At 38.7% G+C, this 18219-nt stretch overlaps 1 protein-coding gene across 2 annotated transcripts in view; it reads left to right on the top strand.

Moving 5' to 3' along the window:
* The window catches only part of LOC117322046 (collagen alpha-1(XI) chain-like), a 72162-nt gene extending 54213 nt beyond the window's left edge, over window positions 1-17949 (top strand). For both annotated transcript variants that reach the window (XM_033876770.1, XM_033876771.1), the window contains exons 44-61: window positions 2215-2322; window positions 5308-5415; window positions 5990-6043; window positions 6840-6893; window positions 8493-8546; window positions 9104-9211; window positions 9398-9451; window positions 9904-9957; window positions 10455-10508; window positions 11467-11574; window positions 12003-12056; window positions 12480-12515; window positions 12745-12780; window positions 13244-13571; window positions 14246-14358; window positions 15224-15298; window positions 16068-16277; window positions 16572-17949. In XM_033876770.1, the coding sequence (XP_033732661.1) occupies window positions 2215-2322; window positions 5308-5415; window positions 5990-6043; window positions 6840-6893; window positions 8493-8546; window positions 9104-9211; window positions 9398-9451; window positions 9904-9957; window positions 10455-10508; window positions 11467-11574; window positions 12003-12056; window positions 12480-12515; window positions 12745-12780; window positions 13244-13571; window positions 14246-14358; window positions 15224-15298; window positions 16068-16277; window positions 16572-16721 (1758 nt within the window). In that variant the 3' untranslated portion in view covers window positions 16722-17949. The remainder of the gene's footprint in view (window positions 1-2214; window positions 2323-5307; window positions 5416-5989; window positions 6044-6839; window positions 6894-8492; window positions 8547-9103; window positions 9212-9397; window positions 9452-9903; window positions 9958-10454; window positions 10509-11466; window positions 11575-12002; window positions 12057-12479; window positions 12516-12744; window positions 12781-13243; window positions 13572-14245; window positions 14359-15223; window positions 15299-16067; window positions 16278-16571) is intronic.
* Window positions 17950-18219: the final 270 nt, after the last annotated feature.

The raw sequence follows: 18219 nt of genomic DNA, 5'->3' as shown, positions 1-18219 counted from the left end.
ATGGTTGACCTCTCAAAAGTTTGGCTACTGTACATGCATCAGTCAGCCCGCTTGAAAAAGAATTTACAGAACAATTTTAAGCTTATTTGTAAACCTTTCCATATGTGTAGAGTACTGTAGATATTGTCAGAACTTAATACCAGCGGAACCAATTATTGATATTTTTCATTCAGGTGAACAAGCATACATTGAGATCTAGTGCAAAATGTTGCTTATACAGATATCAATATTTTTACATGGTTCTAATTTCACATTCTTTAGCTCGCCGGGATGAAGTCCCACTGTTGCTGAACCCCCTGAGTCAGCATCTTTCATAGACAGCTAGGTTAAAGTTTTTATAAATCAGTGTTGTGTCAGTATTATTTTAGTATACTTTTCTTCTTTATAACAAAAAACAAACAATGAATTTGGATTTAAATGACCACAGCCTCATTTAATATGAAACGTATACAACCTCAGAATATGGCGAGCAGGCTTATCAATTTATGAATTTAGTATGACAATGGCCGCAGCCAAAACTTATTATTACAAGTGCATGCAAAGGCAAGGACCCATGCTAAATGTCTACCCGCAGGTACCCGGACATAAAAACCCTTGCCCTCTGACCTAGCAGATTTTGCCTGCACTTGTAAAAAACAGAAACCACCTCTCGCAAGAGGAACCAACATCTCCAGCCTGGAGAAAACCATGATCCTGCCTTTAGCTCCCAGGATATCATGTGGCAAGCATTACAAGATCAGGATTATTATATTTAGACTTAGTACTGGCCTGCCAGAAACTCCTAGGGTACCTCCATAGCAAGATTTAGTCCCCCAGGGTAAACCATTGCAAGACTATTGGCCAACCAGAGCACAGTCTAGTATAATTAATACCACCAGAATTAAATAATATGACACAAAATATAATAATTATATGCCTGCCCGCCATATCCTGCCCTGAAATAAAGACTGCAGCATAAAAGTAGTACTCGCGATCGTAGTTCAATACACAGTATTCCAAAACCGCTGACCCGCGTTCCAGTCCTTATGCCGTAATGTAATTGCCTCCTTTCACCAAAATTCAAAGTCACTCAAGATACACAGATCTCATATGGTTGATGATTGGAGACAATTCACAGAAAATGTTGTTACACTCAAGGCCCATGTCAACCTGATGATGTGTCCACAATAATCAAATACTGAAAGAGATAAACTCGACAGCAGAAAAGTGGTATAAAACACAAAAGCGTTAAACTTTCAAATGCATTAAGTAATAATTAAATATCAACTTTGAATGTATGCGTATAGCTTTGTATCTGTACATCAGCCACAGATACGTATACACCTTCAGCGGTAAACACATTTATTAATACAACATAAGAGACCTTATTTTAAATATATATAATCTTTACTTTAAAATCAAAATACTAAATTATTTGAAATAGGGCGGTGTGAAAGGGGTGGATGGTGGGAAAATTTTAATACTAAAAACCGGTTGTTATAAGAGTGCTGCTCATGAACGTGTCAAGTGCTACGGGATCTACTGAGAACTGATCAACTTCATGCAGGATACTCCCGATATACCTTTACATGAAAAATGATTTAATTACACAATTATCAGATGCAATAGGCATGAAGCTAATTAGTTGTGCCTCCCTTACCACAGGAGGGGTCATCAGTTAACCTTATCTGACACAGCAACCGAGACCGGTGCCCTGACAGCTATAAAATTTATATCCCCTTGCACTGCTAATGGCAAGACCATCTTTAATTGAGAGATAACTGAACAGCCATTAAATTAACCTTTGATATCCGGGTCATTATTTCACTCTTAACACTCGCCCTTTACTCAAATCTATTGATCGAAAATCCAAAATAAATTTGTTTAATGAGGATACAGCTTTGGTAATTGACATGTGTTCCATTTGACAAGACCTTTCCATTAGTTCTACCTTTGTGGACCGGCTGAACTTAACCTGACCTTTGACCTTCTTTTAAAAAACTTGAACGTTGGCTACTGTATGACCTAGTACTTTCGTATTTTACTTGTGTTTTCCTTGTGACAAGACTTCTATTTGTGCTACATTTGCAGACCTGTTGACCTTGACCGGAATCTTTGACCTACTTTTGAAAACTCACTTTGCAAGCTTTGTTGTCTTCTGACAACTCTTGTTTTTACATACCATGGAATTATTTTTTCTAAATGGATAAATAATTGCATGTCATTGGTTTACAGGGTTTACCAGGAAACACAGGACCAACTGGACCAGAGGGCAGGCAAGGACAAAAGGGAGAGATGGGAACGACTGGAGAGCCAGGCACACCCGGCCAGGACGGCACTGTGGTAAGTATTCAGGAACACCCGGCCAGGACAGCACTGTGGTAAGTATTCAGGAACACTCGGCCAGGACGGCACTGTGGTAAGTATTCAGGAACACTCGGCCAGGACGGCACTGTGGTAAGTATTGGGGAACACCCGGCCAGGACGGCACTGTGGTAAGTATTCAGGAACACCCGGCCAGGACGGCACTGTGGTAAGTATTCAGGAACACCCGGCCAGGACGGCACTGTGGTAAGTATTCAGGAAAACCCGACCAGGACGGCACTGTGGTAAGTATTGGGGAACACCCGGCCAGGACGGCACTGTGGTAAGTATTGGGGAACACTCGGCCAGGACGGCACTGTGGTAAGTATTGGGGAATACCCGGCCAGGACGGCACTGTGGTAAGTATTGGGGATCACCCGGCCAGGACGGCACTGTGGTAAGTATTCAGGAACACTCGGCCAGGACGGCACTGTGGTAAGTATTCGGGAACACCCGGCCAGGACGGCACTGTGGTAAGTATTGGGGAACACCCGGCCAGGACGGCACTGTGGTAAGTATTAAGGAACACCCGGCCAGGACGGCACTGTGGTAAGTATTCAGGAACACCCGGCCAGGACGGCACTGTGGTAAGTATTCGGGAACACCCGGCCAGGACGGCACTGTGGTAAGTATTCGGGAACACCCGGCCAGGACGGCACTGTGGTAAGTATTCGGGAACACCCGGCCAGGACGGCACTGTGGTAAGTATTCGGGAACACCCGGCCAGGACGGCACTGTGGTAAGTATTCAGGAACACTCGGCCAGGACGGCACTGTGGTAAGTATTGGGGAACACCCGGCCAGGACGGCACTGTGGTAAGTATTCAGGAACACCCGGCCAGGACAGCACTGTGGTAAGTATTCGGGAACACTCGGCCAGGACGGCACTGTGGTAAGTATTGGGGAACACACGGCCAGGACGGCACTGTGGTAAGTATTCAGGAACACCCGGCCAGGACGGCACTGTGGTAAGTATTGGGGATCACCCGACCAGGACAGCACTGTGGTAAGTATTCGGGAACACCCGGCCAGGACAGCACTGTGGTAAGTATTCAGGAACACCCGGCCAGGACGGCACTGTGGTAAGTATTCAGGAACACCCGGCCAGGACGGCACTGTGGTAAGTATTAGGGAACACCCGGCCAGGACGGCACTGTGGTAAGTATTCAGGAACACTCGACCAGGACGGCACTGTGGTAAGTATTGGGGAACACCCAGCCAGGACGGCACTGTGGTAGGTATTGGGGAACACCCGGCCAGGACGGCACTGTGGTAAGTATTCGGGAACACCCGGCCAGGACGGCACTGTGGTAAGTATTCAGGAACACCCGGCCAGGACGGCACTGTGGTAAGTATTGGGGATCACCCGGCCAGGACGGCACTGTGGTAAGTATTCAGGAACACCCGGCCAGGACGGCACTGTGGTAGGTATTCAGGAACACCCGGCCAGGACGGCACTGTGGTAAGTATTCAGGAACACCCGGCCAGGACGGCACTGTGGTAAGTATTAGGGAACACCCGGCCAGGACGGCACTGTGGTAAGTATTCGGGAACACCCGGCCAGGACGGCACTGTGGTAAGTATTGGGGAACACCCGGCCAGGACAGCACTGTGGTAAGTATTGGGGAACACCCTGCCAGGACGGCACTGTGGTAAGTATTCAGGAACACCCGGCCAGGACAGCACTGTGGTAAGTATTGGGGAACACCCGGCCAGGACGGCACTGTGGTAAGTATTGGGGAACACCCGGCCAGGACGGCACTGTGGTAAGTATTGGGGAACACCCGGCCAGGACAGCACTGTGGTAAGTATTCAGGAACACTCGGCCAGGACAGCACTGTGGTAAGTATTGGGGAACACCCGGCCAGGACGGCACTGTGGTAAGTATTCAGGAACACTCGACCAGGACGGCACTGTGGTAAGTATTGGGGAACACCCGGCCAGGACGGCACTGTGGTAAGTATTGGGGAACACCCGGCCAGGACGGCACTGTGGTAAGTATTGGGGAACACCCGGCCAGGACGGCACTGTGGTAAGTATTCAGGAACACCCGGCCAGGACGGCACTGTGGTAAGTATTCAGGAACACCCGGCCAGGACAGCACTGTGGTAAGTATTCAGGAACACTCGGCCAGGACGGTACTGTGGTAAGTATTGGGGAACACCCTGCCAGAACGGCACTGTGGTAAGTATTCAGGAACACTCGGCCAGGACCGCGCTGTGGTAAGTATTCAGGAACACCCGGCCAGGACAGCACTGTGTAGTCACAGGCTTATACTCCAGATAAGAAAATGTTTTAAGTTGTAGAATTGTTCACCATACTGTTATAGTCTTCTGTATAAAGTTCCTCTTCTAAAAAGGTTTCTGTTCTCAAAAAGTGTAAATTGGGTTATTGTTATAAACATTCAAAGAGGAGAGATGTAAAGCAAACAACACAGTCAAGATTTCTCCAACATGCTCCATGTATAGAATTTGTTTATCTCTTCGGAGGTCCCGGGTTCGAACCCCGGTCTGGCTGCTACATTTTCTCCTCTCCTGTTACAAAATTGGCGCCCAACTTAAATATCCACGGTGGTGGTATAAGGGTCTAGTGTGTCTTCGAGGGCGAAGACTTGAAAAAAAGGAGGGAGGTGTGTAGCGGGACTGGACTGGGTCGATCATCGGTGACCAGGTAGCTCATTTAGTAGAGCATCCAGCTAGTGTTCGGAGGTCCCGGGTTCGAACCCCGGTCTGGCCGCTACATTTTCTCCTTTCCTGTTACATATATATATATATATATATTACTGGAATGTCCTGTAAAACTTTTTCTTGAATTGAAGTTTGATATAAACACAGTTTTTTTCCTCATTCCCCTATTATATCAGACTTTGAAGAAAAATTTACATATAGATTAAAGAATAATAAAATGTAAGTAATTTAGTATTGTGATGTAAGAAATAGTGACTATGTTATCTGTGTGATTGTAGGGACCACCAGGACCTCAGGGACCTAAGGGATTAGATGGGCGATCAGGCCTCCAGGGACCACCAGGGCCAAGGGGCCCTGCAGGACTCATTGGCCCCAAAGGACATAATGTAAGTATACTGGTACTAGTCTAGAGTTCTAATACATGTATTTATTTCAGGGTTGCTTTATGGGTTAACTATTATGTCCTAGAGTCAGAATGAATACTTTTTTGGACAATTGTCTTTTTTTTTCTTTTTCTTTTTTTAACGTTTTGGACTTAGACATTTTATTTCAAATCTAATGTTAAGTGTTTGTGGAAAGTGTTGAAAGGCAACAATGAACTCCTTTATAATTGTACTAGAGTTCTAATACTTGGTTTGATGGTTGCTGTGGGGGTTAACTATCCTGGTATTATATTTCACAGACATGTTCCATGATAATAATCATTCTAATGCTTACTATAATGCAAAACATAGTTAATATTATGTCTATTTCACCTCTAAATATTGTAATATCTATTTCGTTAAGATATCAGTATTATTGCAGTATAGATTTCAAACGGTGAACTTGCCCCCTAATTCTAGTGTGAGGTATAGTGATATACAATGTGAGGTGAGCTTTGTACCGATGACAGTATTCCTGTTAAGATGTATGTGTCCAGTATTTAGTAAGAATTACCAATGATGACATTTTGTATACTAGGGTATGTCAGGAGAGGAAGGACTCCCGGGCCCTACAGGAGAGCCAGGATTGAAGGTAAACATCATCACAACAGTTTTATTCCATGTTTTGGCCAAGTTTTCTCTCATTTTGAAAAGATGTGTTGTTATCTTTAATTATTGAAATTTCTTTATTGAATTCAGAAATAATTATTATAAAGTTAGACTGACCTAGTAATGGATTCAAATGAAGTTTCATGTTAAATATTTTGTTTTTCTTGTTGCTACAAATTAAGAAGTGGGGATGATACTAAGGTATTACTTTCTCACCAAAGTTTCAACCGAGACATTATGAAGTTGTGGTAGAAATACCATGTAGAACATAGAGTGGAAAATTCATTCAATATTAAGATGGAGATTTGGAACATTTTTTAGATCCAATATTTGAGTCTAAAGCATTGATTTTATTTTTATTTATTTATTTATTTTTTTTCATTAAAGGGAATTTTGAGAATTTGTGATAATTCCTTAATGTTTTTTTAGATTGAATTCTACTCTTGCACACTCCTTCAATAAGTTAACACTTCATTTTAACACATGAAAAAAAGTTTGGACTCATACACTTAAAATTTGTTTTGAATGTTTTTTCGGATGTATTACTCCCATCATTAAAAAAAAGAAACACCTACGACCAGACATTATATTATGTTAATTTCTTGTTTTCAGAGACAAGATTTTGAATCTTCTTGTATCTAAACTAATTAAAATGTCATTTTGATTTAGGAAAAAAATGCAAAAAAAAAAGGGAAAAAAAAGTGGATACAATGTATTATACTTCAGTTGTGAAATGCTTTATGTTTGATGCCTACTAAGTATGATTATCTCCCTTACAGGGTGAGCCAGGAAAGGATGGACCAGAGGGACAGCGGGGATCACCAGGACCAGTGGTAAGATCCCCTCTCCTTTATACCCCGGCCCCCAACCCCAATTCCACCCCCACCCTCACTCCCACCCCCACCCCCACCCCCACTTACTAAGGGGATGGGGGTATATACTGAGGTAGTCATAACTGTCTCGTGTGCACACTGTCTGTGCATTAGTCCGTTGTCCATGCAACGCTTGTATTAAAGACATCTCATGAACTCATGGATAGATTTAGTTCATATTCCCACCGTAAAATCACACCATGAAGTTCTACACCTGATTAGAATTTGATGCACATTGTTACTGATTACGGATATACATTATATATGTATACCCTGCACTGTAATGAGTCAGAAATATTGGAGACAGCAAAATTTAGTCGGCTTTGAAAATTAGGAAAGGCATATATTAAAAAATAGTGTATAAATTGGTGCGATTGCATAACAACATGCAGACATTGTACCCAGCATCATGACTGAAAATGAAATATTTTGGTGTTTCCATCAGTTACAACATAATACAGTGCAACTTCCAAAAAACCAAACCTTCTAAAAACCGAACACCTCTTAATACCGAACGAATTGTCATTGTACGGAATTGGTCCTTCTTTATTATAGTATTAAAAAACTTCCAAATACCAATCCCTCTGAATTCCAAACACCGGACCGATTTTGTGTCCGGTTCATGTTAAAATAAACAAAAAATTACTTCTGAAAACCGGCCTTACCTGCGTGATTATGACACGAGATTTGGCCAGTCAACCGTGAAACAACACCTGTGACGGGTATTGTGTGAAGCCTAATTGTCTCGGGACCTACGTATACATGTAGGTGATTTGTACAGGTATTCAATATATACCCCAAGGGGGCATTATGACGGAAGGCCTAGTGTATAATCAACACAACAATTATGAAACAATGCCACACTTCATTGAAGCGCGGCGTTTTGTTTATCTTATCAATGCAAGTAGAGCTAGAAGCCCGATCGCGAGTTTCGCATCTAATTTGAATGAGGCCCAAAGGGTGTTGTTTTTGCATGGTCGTAAATGAAGCCCATGATTTATTTTTAGACAATACCGATGTCTGAAATACGACCAGTATCAACTGATCAGTTGTAATTAATATTGAAACATGTTCACACCCTTTCATATTATTCGATGTGTAAAATATTCTGTATCGGCCCCATCCACCTGACGAAGCTTCACCAGATGTTACAAAGTGTAGGTCGATCGTAAAGTGCAGTTGTACATGTAATAATACTGTTTGAAACTACAGTTATAGTCATTTTGCCTTTCTTATATAATCTGTGATATATACATTGATTAACTTTCATATTATGCTTATTATTATTCAGACAAACCAAATTGTCTACGTACGTACGTGCCGGTTTGTAATCAGGTACATTCTAACAAAACATCGTCCCGACCAATTATATCCGGAATTCGACCGGTCATTTTTCGATCAACTTCTCCAAACCGAACCCTCTGTAAACCGAACAAATATCCATGTCCCATGCATGTTCGGTTTATAGAGGTTCCACTGTATATGTATCTACGCTATATATTCAGTAAATTTGGGTCCATGTAATCTTCCCTGATATATCTGGTGTTTCAAATGTTACAGGGTCTGCCAGGAGTACAGGGAGAGGCAGGTTTACCAGGAAGGGCAGGAAAGACGGTCAGTACTCATTCACCTTTATATGTACTTTACATAGAATCTACTAATATTTCATACTTCATATTGTGACTGTACTTAACATTATATAGAATCTTCTATATTTCATACTTCATATTGTGACTGTACTTAACATTATATAGAATCTTCTATATTTCATACTTCATATTGTGACTGTACTCAACATTATATAGAATCTTCTATACTTCATACTTCATATTGTGACTGTACTTTACATTATATAGAATCTACTAATATTTCATACTTCATATTGTGACTGTACTTTACATTATATAGAATCTTCTATATTTCATACTTCATATTGTGACTGTACTTAACATTATATAGAATCTTCTATATTTCATACTTCATATTGTGACTGTACTTAACATTATATAGAATCTTCTATATTTCATACTTCATATTGTGACTGTACTTTACATTATATAGAATCTTCTATATTTCATACTTCATTTGTGACATGATGATCTGTATGTTGATTTTATGGTTCGACTGTCATTTCATAGGAATTGGATTATCATGATTCTTTTTACACACAGGGAGAACAAGGAAACCCTGGTGCTCAGGGAGTGCAGGGAGAAATGGGCAAAAAGGGAGATCGGGGTCTGTTTGGTACCGCTGGCCCCCGCGGCCCTGCAGGACCAACAGTGAGTATTAACCTAACAAAACAAAACATTTCGCTACAATGTTGTAGTGTAGAGGTCATTCATTTTGTTTGGAGGTTGTCAAGTTTTAGTTCTAAATTCATGCAGAAAATTGTAAAAGGGTTCAATTAGATGATGAATTTTCAAGGGTCTGTTGAAGGTGAGCTGAACACTTTCTGTAAATTTCAGGGTTCACCAGGACCATCTGGCGTACAGGGACCACGTGGATCCCCAGGCCCAGTGGTAAGTCTACTGCATTTATTTATCTACTCTTCCATTTTCATAGTCATGCATTTACAAATATATAAGCATGCATGCTTATAAAATTTCTCACTATAAATAATCATAATATTTATTTCATTTTCAAATTTTGTGCAAGTATCTATAATAGTCCCGTCACATTGATGTAGTTCGTATCCCAGTCCCATACAAACGTAGCAGCAGTGTGTATCACTTCCTCCACAGCAAACTTACAGTAACTTGAGGAACTGAAAAAAAAAGAAACAGTAATTTGAGGAACTGAAAAAAGAAAGAAAAGTTTCAACTCAAAAAACAAACAATACAAATTTTAATGTTTTATGATATAATTCATTTCTGACCATTAATAAACATTTTTCATTTTCAAATTTTGTGTGAGCATATGGCAGTCTATAATTATATTTTCTAGTCTAAGTATGGCTTGGTTGTTTTAACAGGGAGAAGCTGGATCTATGGGACCCCCAGGAATGCCCGGTGAGATGGGACTTTTGGTGAGTTCTTAAACCGTTCGCCTCAATTTAAATGAATTTGTGAAATTTAAAAAAAATACATCAAGTGCTCTTTAAATGAGACTTCAAATGTGATGTCTCAAAAATCAACTACAAAATCTAGTTGCATACTTTTATACAGAGTTCAATGTAATAAGGTTATAAACATGAAGTTCTACAGAAAACATACACCTGTAGATGAGATGTTTAATCGTGATTCCTGTAATTCAAAAATTGTATTATATTCAGAAATACGAGTTTTGCTTACTAAAATATACAAGTAAAATCAGGGTAAATCTGACCAAGGATTGTTGGATTATAATTACATTACAATGTCACAATGTCTATCATTATCATTCTTGATTAACAATCATAATGGTTTTGCAATATATAATGGCTGAAATGTTTTCTCTCAGCACGAAAAAATTCTTGTGTGTGAAATTTCTAAAAAAAAATTACTCTATTGGTTAGTTTAAAAAAAAAACTTTTCTTTTGTAAAGGGACCACCTGGTCCACCAGGGCCAAAGGGAGAGCAGGGTGACCGCGGCATCAAGGTAAGATAATCTAGCAGGTTTACATAACAGAACATATTCAACAGTTCACAACCATATACATTATTGATGAACATTTTTACATTTCTACGGATGACCATAGCTGTGTGTACATTTCTACGGCTGTTCTTGCTGGCCATCCTTAAATTACCATAGCTGTGTGTACATTTCTACGGCCGTTCTTGCTGGCCATCCATAAATGACCTTAGCTCTGTGTGAGTGACCTTTTAGTATATTACATGAAAAGAGGAAAGAAGGAGGTTTTAAAATATTCTTAAGATTCCATATTGAAAATATGTAGTGATCATGACTAGGTTTTTGGGGGGTTTTTTGACAGAAAAGGTTTTGATTTGCCTGTAAACCTACATGCCATTTTGTGCATTTAAGATATTTCACAGGACAAAATTATTTATCTAGTTTTGTGATTCAATCTTGACATATACTTCAGAAAATCTGATATTTTTACAGAGAGGATTTTTTTTTTCTTTGAAAATGATTGATTTGCTTTTGTAACCTATAGTAAACAATATACAAAACACAATACAATAACACAACTTTCACTCACAGTTCCTCACAGACTTTCATATGCAGGTACTGTAAGCGTATCAATTTTGGCACACTCAAATTTTCACGCATTTCCAAGTTATATCAAATTAGCTCAATGAAGAATTAGCGCATTTCCAAGTTATATCAAATTAGCTCAATGAAGAATTAGCGCATTATTATACTTTCTTTAAGGAAAAGCACATAGAAAATATAATTAGCGCAATTATGATTTAGCACAAAGCTTCCAAGAGCGAAAAGCCCTAAAATAAGATCACCGTTAAAATATGTATGTTTACAGTATTTCGAACAGTATAAGCATGTTATAAAGTAAATAAAGTATATTGATTTCTAATCTTGATGTCTTGTCACTTAATTTGCTCAAAATTTCTATATAAAATATAATTGTAATATACAGGGTCACCCAGGAAGAGTGGGACCCCCAGGAGTGGTTGGAGACCCCGGACCAAAGGGAGAACCAGGCCCAGTCGGACCCCCAGGACTCAAAGGAGACAGAGGAGAGAGGGTAAATGAGTTTTAAGTAATTATATATGGGAGGGTATATGTTCAGCTCATGGTTAACTTTTCTTTTTTCCCCATTTTCTTCTTAATTACCTGATCACTTGACAACTTGGAATACATTTTGGGGGAAAAACTAGATCAAATTTGAAACATGCTGATTGTTGGTGTATTAAATTTTGTTTTTAATAACAGAAACAATACAAGCTCATATGCTGTAAACATGTTTAGTTTGGCATACTTGATCAGATTTAAGTGCATTTCCAAATTTTAACAGATTAGTGAAAAATAAATTGGCACATTTCTTTAGAAATAGTACTGGTGTATGATATTAAATAGAAAATATAATTTGGACAATCCTGATTTAGTGCAATGCTTCCAGTGTGAAAGTCATGAAAATAAGAAGGTAGAGTAATAAATGTTGCTGTGTTATAGGGCTACCCTGGTGATGCTGGATTCCAGGGACCAGATGGAGCTCCAGGACTTCCAGTAAGTAAATACAGGATAAAAAAAATTAATATAGGTTTCCTGTCTGTCTGTCCATCCGTCTGTCCACTCAGTTTCCCCCACTTTTCTCAGCCATGCTTCAATGTATGTTGCTGAAAGTTTGCATATAACTTCAGTATGAGTTGCTGCAGGTCAAGTTTAGAGTTTCAGGGTTTTTGGCTCAAAGTCACTATTACTATTTTTAGCAGGACTGGTAGAGGATATGTATTGCTTTAGCAATATCCAGCATGCTTGTTCCTTTTACTATGCCATGTTGTAGCATTTCCGACTCCCCATAACAATCTCGTCATTTCTTTGATTGTATGTTGTAGTCGTACGTGTGACACTTTGATGGTTCCTAAATATATTTGTGAATAAGCCAAACAGTAATCGTTCATTTGATTCAAATTTTGATTTGTGTTTTAGGGACAAATTGGACCATCCGGACCAAAAGGAGAACCAGTAAGTCTAATAGATAACAGACAGAGGCATATGTGTTTAATGATAGGTCTTAACCTATGTCTTCTATATTCTAATGAGAATGTAATGCTTCCTCTTCTAAATTCCAATATGTACATTCCTCCTCTTCTAAATTCCAATATGTACATTCTTCCTCCTCTAAATTCCAATATGTACATTCAAATGGTTGTTGAATCCACTTGGACTTATATTTCTGTACTGTTTTTGACAGGGATTCCCAGGAGCCAAGGGAGAGTCTGGACACAGGGTAAGTAAACTATCGACATTGTCCGACACTAGTCTCTGTATAAGATATTAGCATTATAAATGGATTTGGTGATAGCAGTGGAGAAATTTTGAGCTGTTAAATCAATTAGATAATAAATTCACTTATAGGGGTAGATAAATGGAGACCTGTATTGTATTGAAGTTGAATAAGCATTTATTTGACAGCAACTTTAATTACATGTACTTAGTATTTTCATGCATGGAGATGGACTATAATAATTGGGGTATTTTTATCTAATATAAAGATAGCTCTGAAAGTTCAATTCTTTTTGAGAATCATGTAAATACGGTAGTATTTTAAAATATATCCTACTGTAAATTTTACAAATATTCCACAAGATGTTATTTCGTAATGTTTATGCTGTGAAGTATCGGAAACACTACAACATATATCTGCTAAAGTATTGAGCCCTCCATCAGCTGTCCACACCTCTCTGTTACAGGGAGCCCCAGGACCAGTGGGTGCCCCGGGAGAGGCACAGGCTTTCCCATCAGAACTTCTCGGAACTCCATTGACAAAAGCAGGTACCGGATTTAGGAAGAGGAGAGCAGCACAAGGTTTCAATGAAAAGTTTACTGAAATGTTGGCCGATATGTCCAAGAATGAATACGAATTAAAGGAAGGAGTCACGATCGTGGTGGAACAGATGTTTAGTCACGTTGATCAGATCAAGGAGGAGATGGAACGTATGATTTATCCAACTGGAAAAGAAGGAAACCCAGCCTCCACCTGCCGTGACATACTTCTGGGACATCCAGACACCCAAGATGGTAAAGTTACATCAATATCACATTTATTCTGCCTCAGCTGCTACAATAGAGAAGAGCATTAATGTTTACACTGTTCCTTTGTACATAACATTTGATCATATTAACCTTTAATGTTTGTGTTAAGCTCAATTTTTTTGATGCAATATGCGCAAGTCATTGAAAATTATTTGTGATTTCACCTTCAGGTGTAATATATATACATGTGTTACTGGATGAAAGATAGAAACATTTTCTGCAGTACTGATCCAAGTAGATATTTTTTGTGTAGTCTATGCGGTGGGCGAGTGGATAAGGTGTCCTGACACTTTATCACTAGCCCTCCACCTCTAGGTTGCAAGTTCAAAACCCACGTGGGGCAGTTGCCTGGTACTGGCCATAGGTTGGTAGTTTTTCTCCGGGTACTTCGGATTTCCTTCACCTCAAGAAACCTGGCATGTCCTTAAATGACCCTGGCTGTTAATAGGACGTTAAACAATATAAACCAAACCAAACCTATTTCAGTCAAAGTAGAAGTGTATGTCTTACACAAACATTTAGTTTCCTTTTTTGTTATACCTGATCATGGCCTGGGGGGCTGTAACAATATCTCGGGCTACAGTAGCTCTGTCCGTTGGACTTGAAGGATGTAAAACGTTGATATTTTTTGAAGGATGTAAAACATTGATATTTTTTAGGTTGGTATTACATTGACCCTAACCAGGGAGCCCCAGACGATGCTCTCCGCGTTTTCTGTAATATGACTGCCGGAGGAGAATCATGCTTCTACCCATCAGATACCACTAAGACGGTAGGTGCATTGAACACCCCAATTCATCCATCAGATTTAAATGTTTTTAAAGTTGACAAAGTATGTTTCTACCTACAGATAAGTATGCATCTCTCAGACAATGGATTAAAATCTGGTGGCCCATTGTAAAATTATATTATTTATTTTTTTATTTTTGACTAAGTCTTTTAGGAAAATGGCTAATCATGAGAGAAATTAGTGATGTAACTGATGACAGTTACTTGTGTTTTATAGCAGTGTGTGATATTGAGTATTATATGAATATCTGGTAGATTTATAAACTTGCCTTTTTCACAAACAGAGGTGTTTCTGAATTCACTCCAGCATCAACATTGTCATGTGAACTTTCTTGTCTGTTGTTGGTACTGTACTCGACTGTCAATAAGCCCTGTGTCCCTAGGAAATATAGGGATTTGTAAGGAAGGGAACATGTTACCAAGCAGCCCGCTTATTTCAAAACAATGGAAAAAAGGAGGGGCTTATTGCCGACCATAAACTATAATGTTAATCTATACTGACTACTTTCAAATGGCTTCTTGTATAACTATATGATGAATCTCCAGTTGTAAGTACTGATATTTTACCCATTTCTCTTTACATATATGGATGGTTCCTATTTTAAATGACATTGAACAATAGATCCTATGATCCTTTAGTACCAAACTCAACTACTAACAAAACATACATAGAAGGAAAAGAAATGGTGCTTAATAAAAACATTATGTCAATATGCCGTGAAGTGATGCTGAGTGGAATTATATGAACAATATTTGTATGTATCATTATCAAATGTACCATATTTCATTTGAACCTTTCTGATATATATCATAATAATGATTTAATCATGACCTCATTTTATTTTTAGTCTGATCTTAAATTCTGGAAGAAAGGAAAGTCTAAAGGAAACAAGTTATTCAGTGAATTGAAGGATGGCTATGAGGTAATGTAAAACATACATATCAAAAATATAATGTCTTATTAGATGTACTTAATAATTAAGCTGGTAGTTCCCTAGAAAGGCTGAAATACATTATAATTTGCAGGTGTCTTCCTTGAATGTAGCCCAACAAAGATTGCAAAAGAAATGACCTTTTTTTTAATGGAATTTAATGGATGCAGGCTCTAAAGCCTCTTTGTCCATATCAGTAAATATTTCACAAAAACATTATATAAAATCATGATACAACAAAATATCAATATTCATTATATTACATCCCTGAAGTGATCATCCGCTGGTTTTTCAAATTGAAGAACTGATTGAGCTTTAACAACATGTGTTGGGAGATTATTCCATGTATCAACCACTCTATGTGTAAAAAAGTTCCTTCTCAGTTCTGTATTACAGCGGTTTTCACACATCTTACATGATGTTAAGTTATCCCCCTTAATGACCTTGACTCATATCCAAGGTTACTTGAGTCAAATGTGCTATAAATCCTTAAATTGTTTCTTCTGAATAACCAAGACCCCAGAGGTAATGATATTAGGAGTGTTAGATACTAAGAAGCATGGGGTTTTATCTTTTGGATCACATTGATAACTTAATTTGAAGAAGAAAATTTCATAAAGTAAATTCTTCTCTTCATAAGCTGTGGAACAGGTGAGCAATACAGGTCGATTAGGGCCACTTGTTACTAAATTTATAGCCAGCATGTGATGGTACAGGAAGTAAAATAACATTATTGTATGTGCTGTATGTTTCCTTGCAGTTTGAGTACACAATTGGTCATCAACAGAAGATGTTGGCTCTGTACAGTTCAACAGCTCATCAGAAATTCACATACTTCTGTCAGAACGCCGTGGCCTGGTTCAGTGAGGAGAGAAATAACTACAACAGCGCCGTCGTCTTTATGGGTAGTGACAATAAACGTATAAACACAGAGAATCTCGCTCCAGAGAATGTCGTCGATGGCTGCCGTGTAAGTTACAGAACCCGAGATCTGAACAGTAGTTGACAGGATGTTTCTTGAGTAACAGCATTTGAATGTATTTATAGTTACTTGTTTCTGCCCATATTTTAGCATCAGCCTGATTTAACATTGATCAACCAAATTATATATTTCAGTTTCAAAGCTAATAGTCACAGATACAATAAAATTTGTACCATATTTAGGAGTTCAAGTCGAAATGATAGTAGCTTTCAATGATTTATTTGACAAATGAAGCATTTATGATTGGTATTTTTGATAACCAATATATTTTCGATATTTCAGAACAAGCCTGCTAGTGGCAGCACAGTGTTTGTCGTTGACACAAAGACGGTAGAGGACTTACCAATTGTAGACTTTACCCCTAAGGACTACGGGGATGCAGATCAAGGCTTTGGTTACAAGATGGGGCCAGTATGCTTCCGACATGTATAAGGACACTACATTCTGGGAAACCACAACATTTCCATTAAAACTATTTCACTAGTCTTTCTTATGTACTATGACATTAAGGTTAAGAATTTTGTAACAGCAGACTCTATGACATAAACTTTAAGAAAAAAAATGTTCCAGCAGAAAAAAAATATATTTGTATGTCCTATGACCTGAAGTCAAGGTCATATCTCATGTTGACCTTCCTGGAGGTCAATCGTACCATTTTATACATAATACATGTTTCTTCCTCAGAATTTCACTTTTCATATTATATATCTCTTACTAGTTGACTATCATACAATGTATTAGAATAATAAATAATATTTAGACTTTTTATACATTTTTTTTAATAAAGAGATTTCATTTTTGCTCAAAGATACATTGTAATCTTTTATCAATCATGACATATACTGTCTGTACCGTCAGCCATCGTGGGTTCAACTAACTCTGTTGAAAGCTGCATCCTTGACACATAGATGCAACAAATCAAAAAGAAATGTGATTCTCTGGGTCATCACCTTTACCATGTTACAAAACTTTCGGGTAACAAGGCAGCAATGTAACCATGGACTAACAGGAGTTGTGCCAAGCTTTCAGAATTACATACATGTTTATCTACATTGTAGCAATATTACACCTCTACCTTTGGATGTTAAAACATCTGAACAACTTTTGTTGTAAAGCTTGCATTCAACATGTTGTAACATGGATTGGGGGTTGATCAATATATGTTCATACATATAGCCAAGAAATGGACACTATGTCAATATAATCTGATGTTCTGTGGACGACTGGCCAGCTAACCGTTAGACATTGGTCAAAAATAAATTCATACATATAGCCAACAAATGGACACTATGTCAATATCATGTGATGTTCTATGGACGACTGGCCAGCTAGCCACTAGACGTTGGTCAAGATTAGATGTCCGTATGACAGGGCCGATAGAGTATGCAGGGTCAGTTGTTCTAACGATGGCTGACTATTTGTGAGGTGTTGAATACCCACAGAAAGACAAGCTTTGCCAGCACTGTCTGTGATCTATCTACAGGAAGTATCGGCCCCGGTACATTCATGTGAAGTATCTGCCACCTCCCTATTTTACCTTTTATGTCGGCGACAAATATGTCCGTTATCATTCATTATCTCTCACTGAATCACTAGCTCACTCACACAAACAAACTGTAACTAGACCTTCTGCTGAATAAAACAATTTCTTATAATATCATTGGTGTTCCTTTTTGTGTTTTAATAGGAGGCAATGCATGTTTGGGAAAGATATAGCTCTTTTGCAGCAAAATGATAATTTGGGGATGATATGGTTGCCAGTTGGGGCATAACACTTTTTGGGACGTTATGAATAAAATTTCAGGGCGAAATGGGGTGGGCAAAACGATTTTTAGGTGGAACATCTGTAATTCAGTCAGAAGTATAGTGTTTTCCTTTGTCCATCCATCTCTTGTGGTATATTTATCTTTTCGCCTGTCAATCAATTTGG

The sequence above is a fragment of the Pecten maximus genome, chromosome 2 (genome assembly GCF_902652985.1).
Source record: "Pecten maximus chromosome 2, xPecMax1.1, whole genome shotgun sequence".
In the NCBI taxonomy this organism is placed as follows: domain Eukaryota; kingdom Metazoa; phylum Mollusca; class Bivalvia; order Pectinida; family Pectinidae; genus Pecten; species Pecten maximus.
This window is presented reverse-complemented; position numbering and strand designations above follow the sequence as displayed.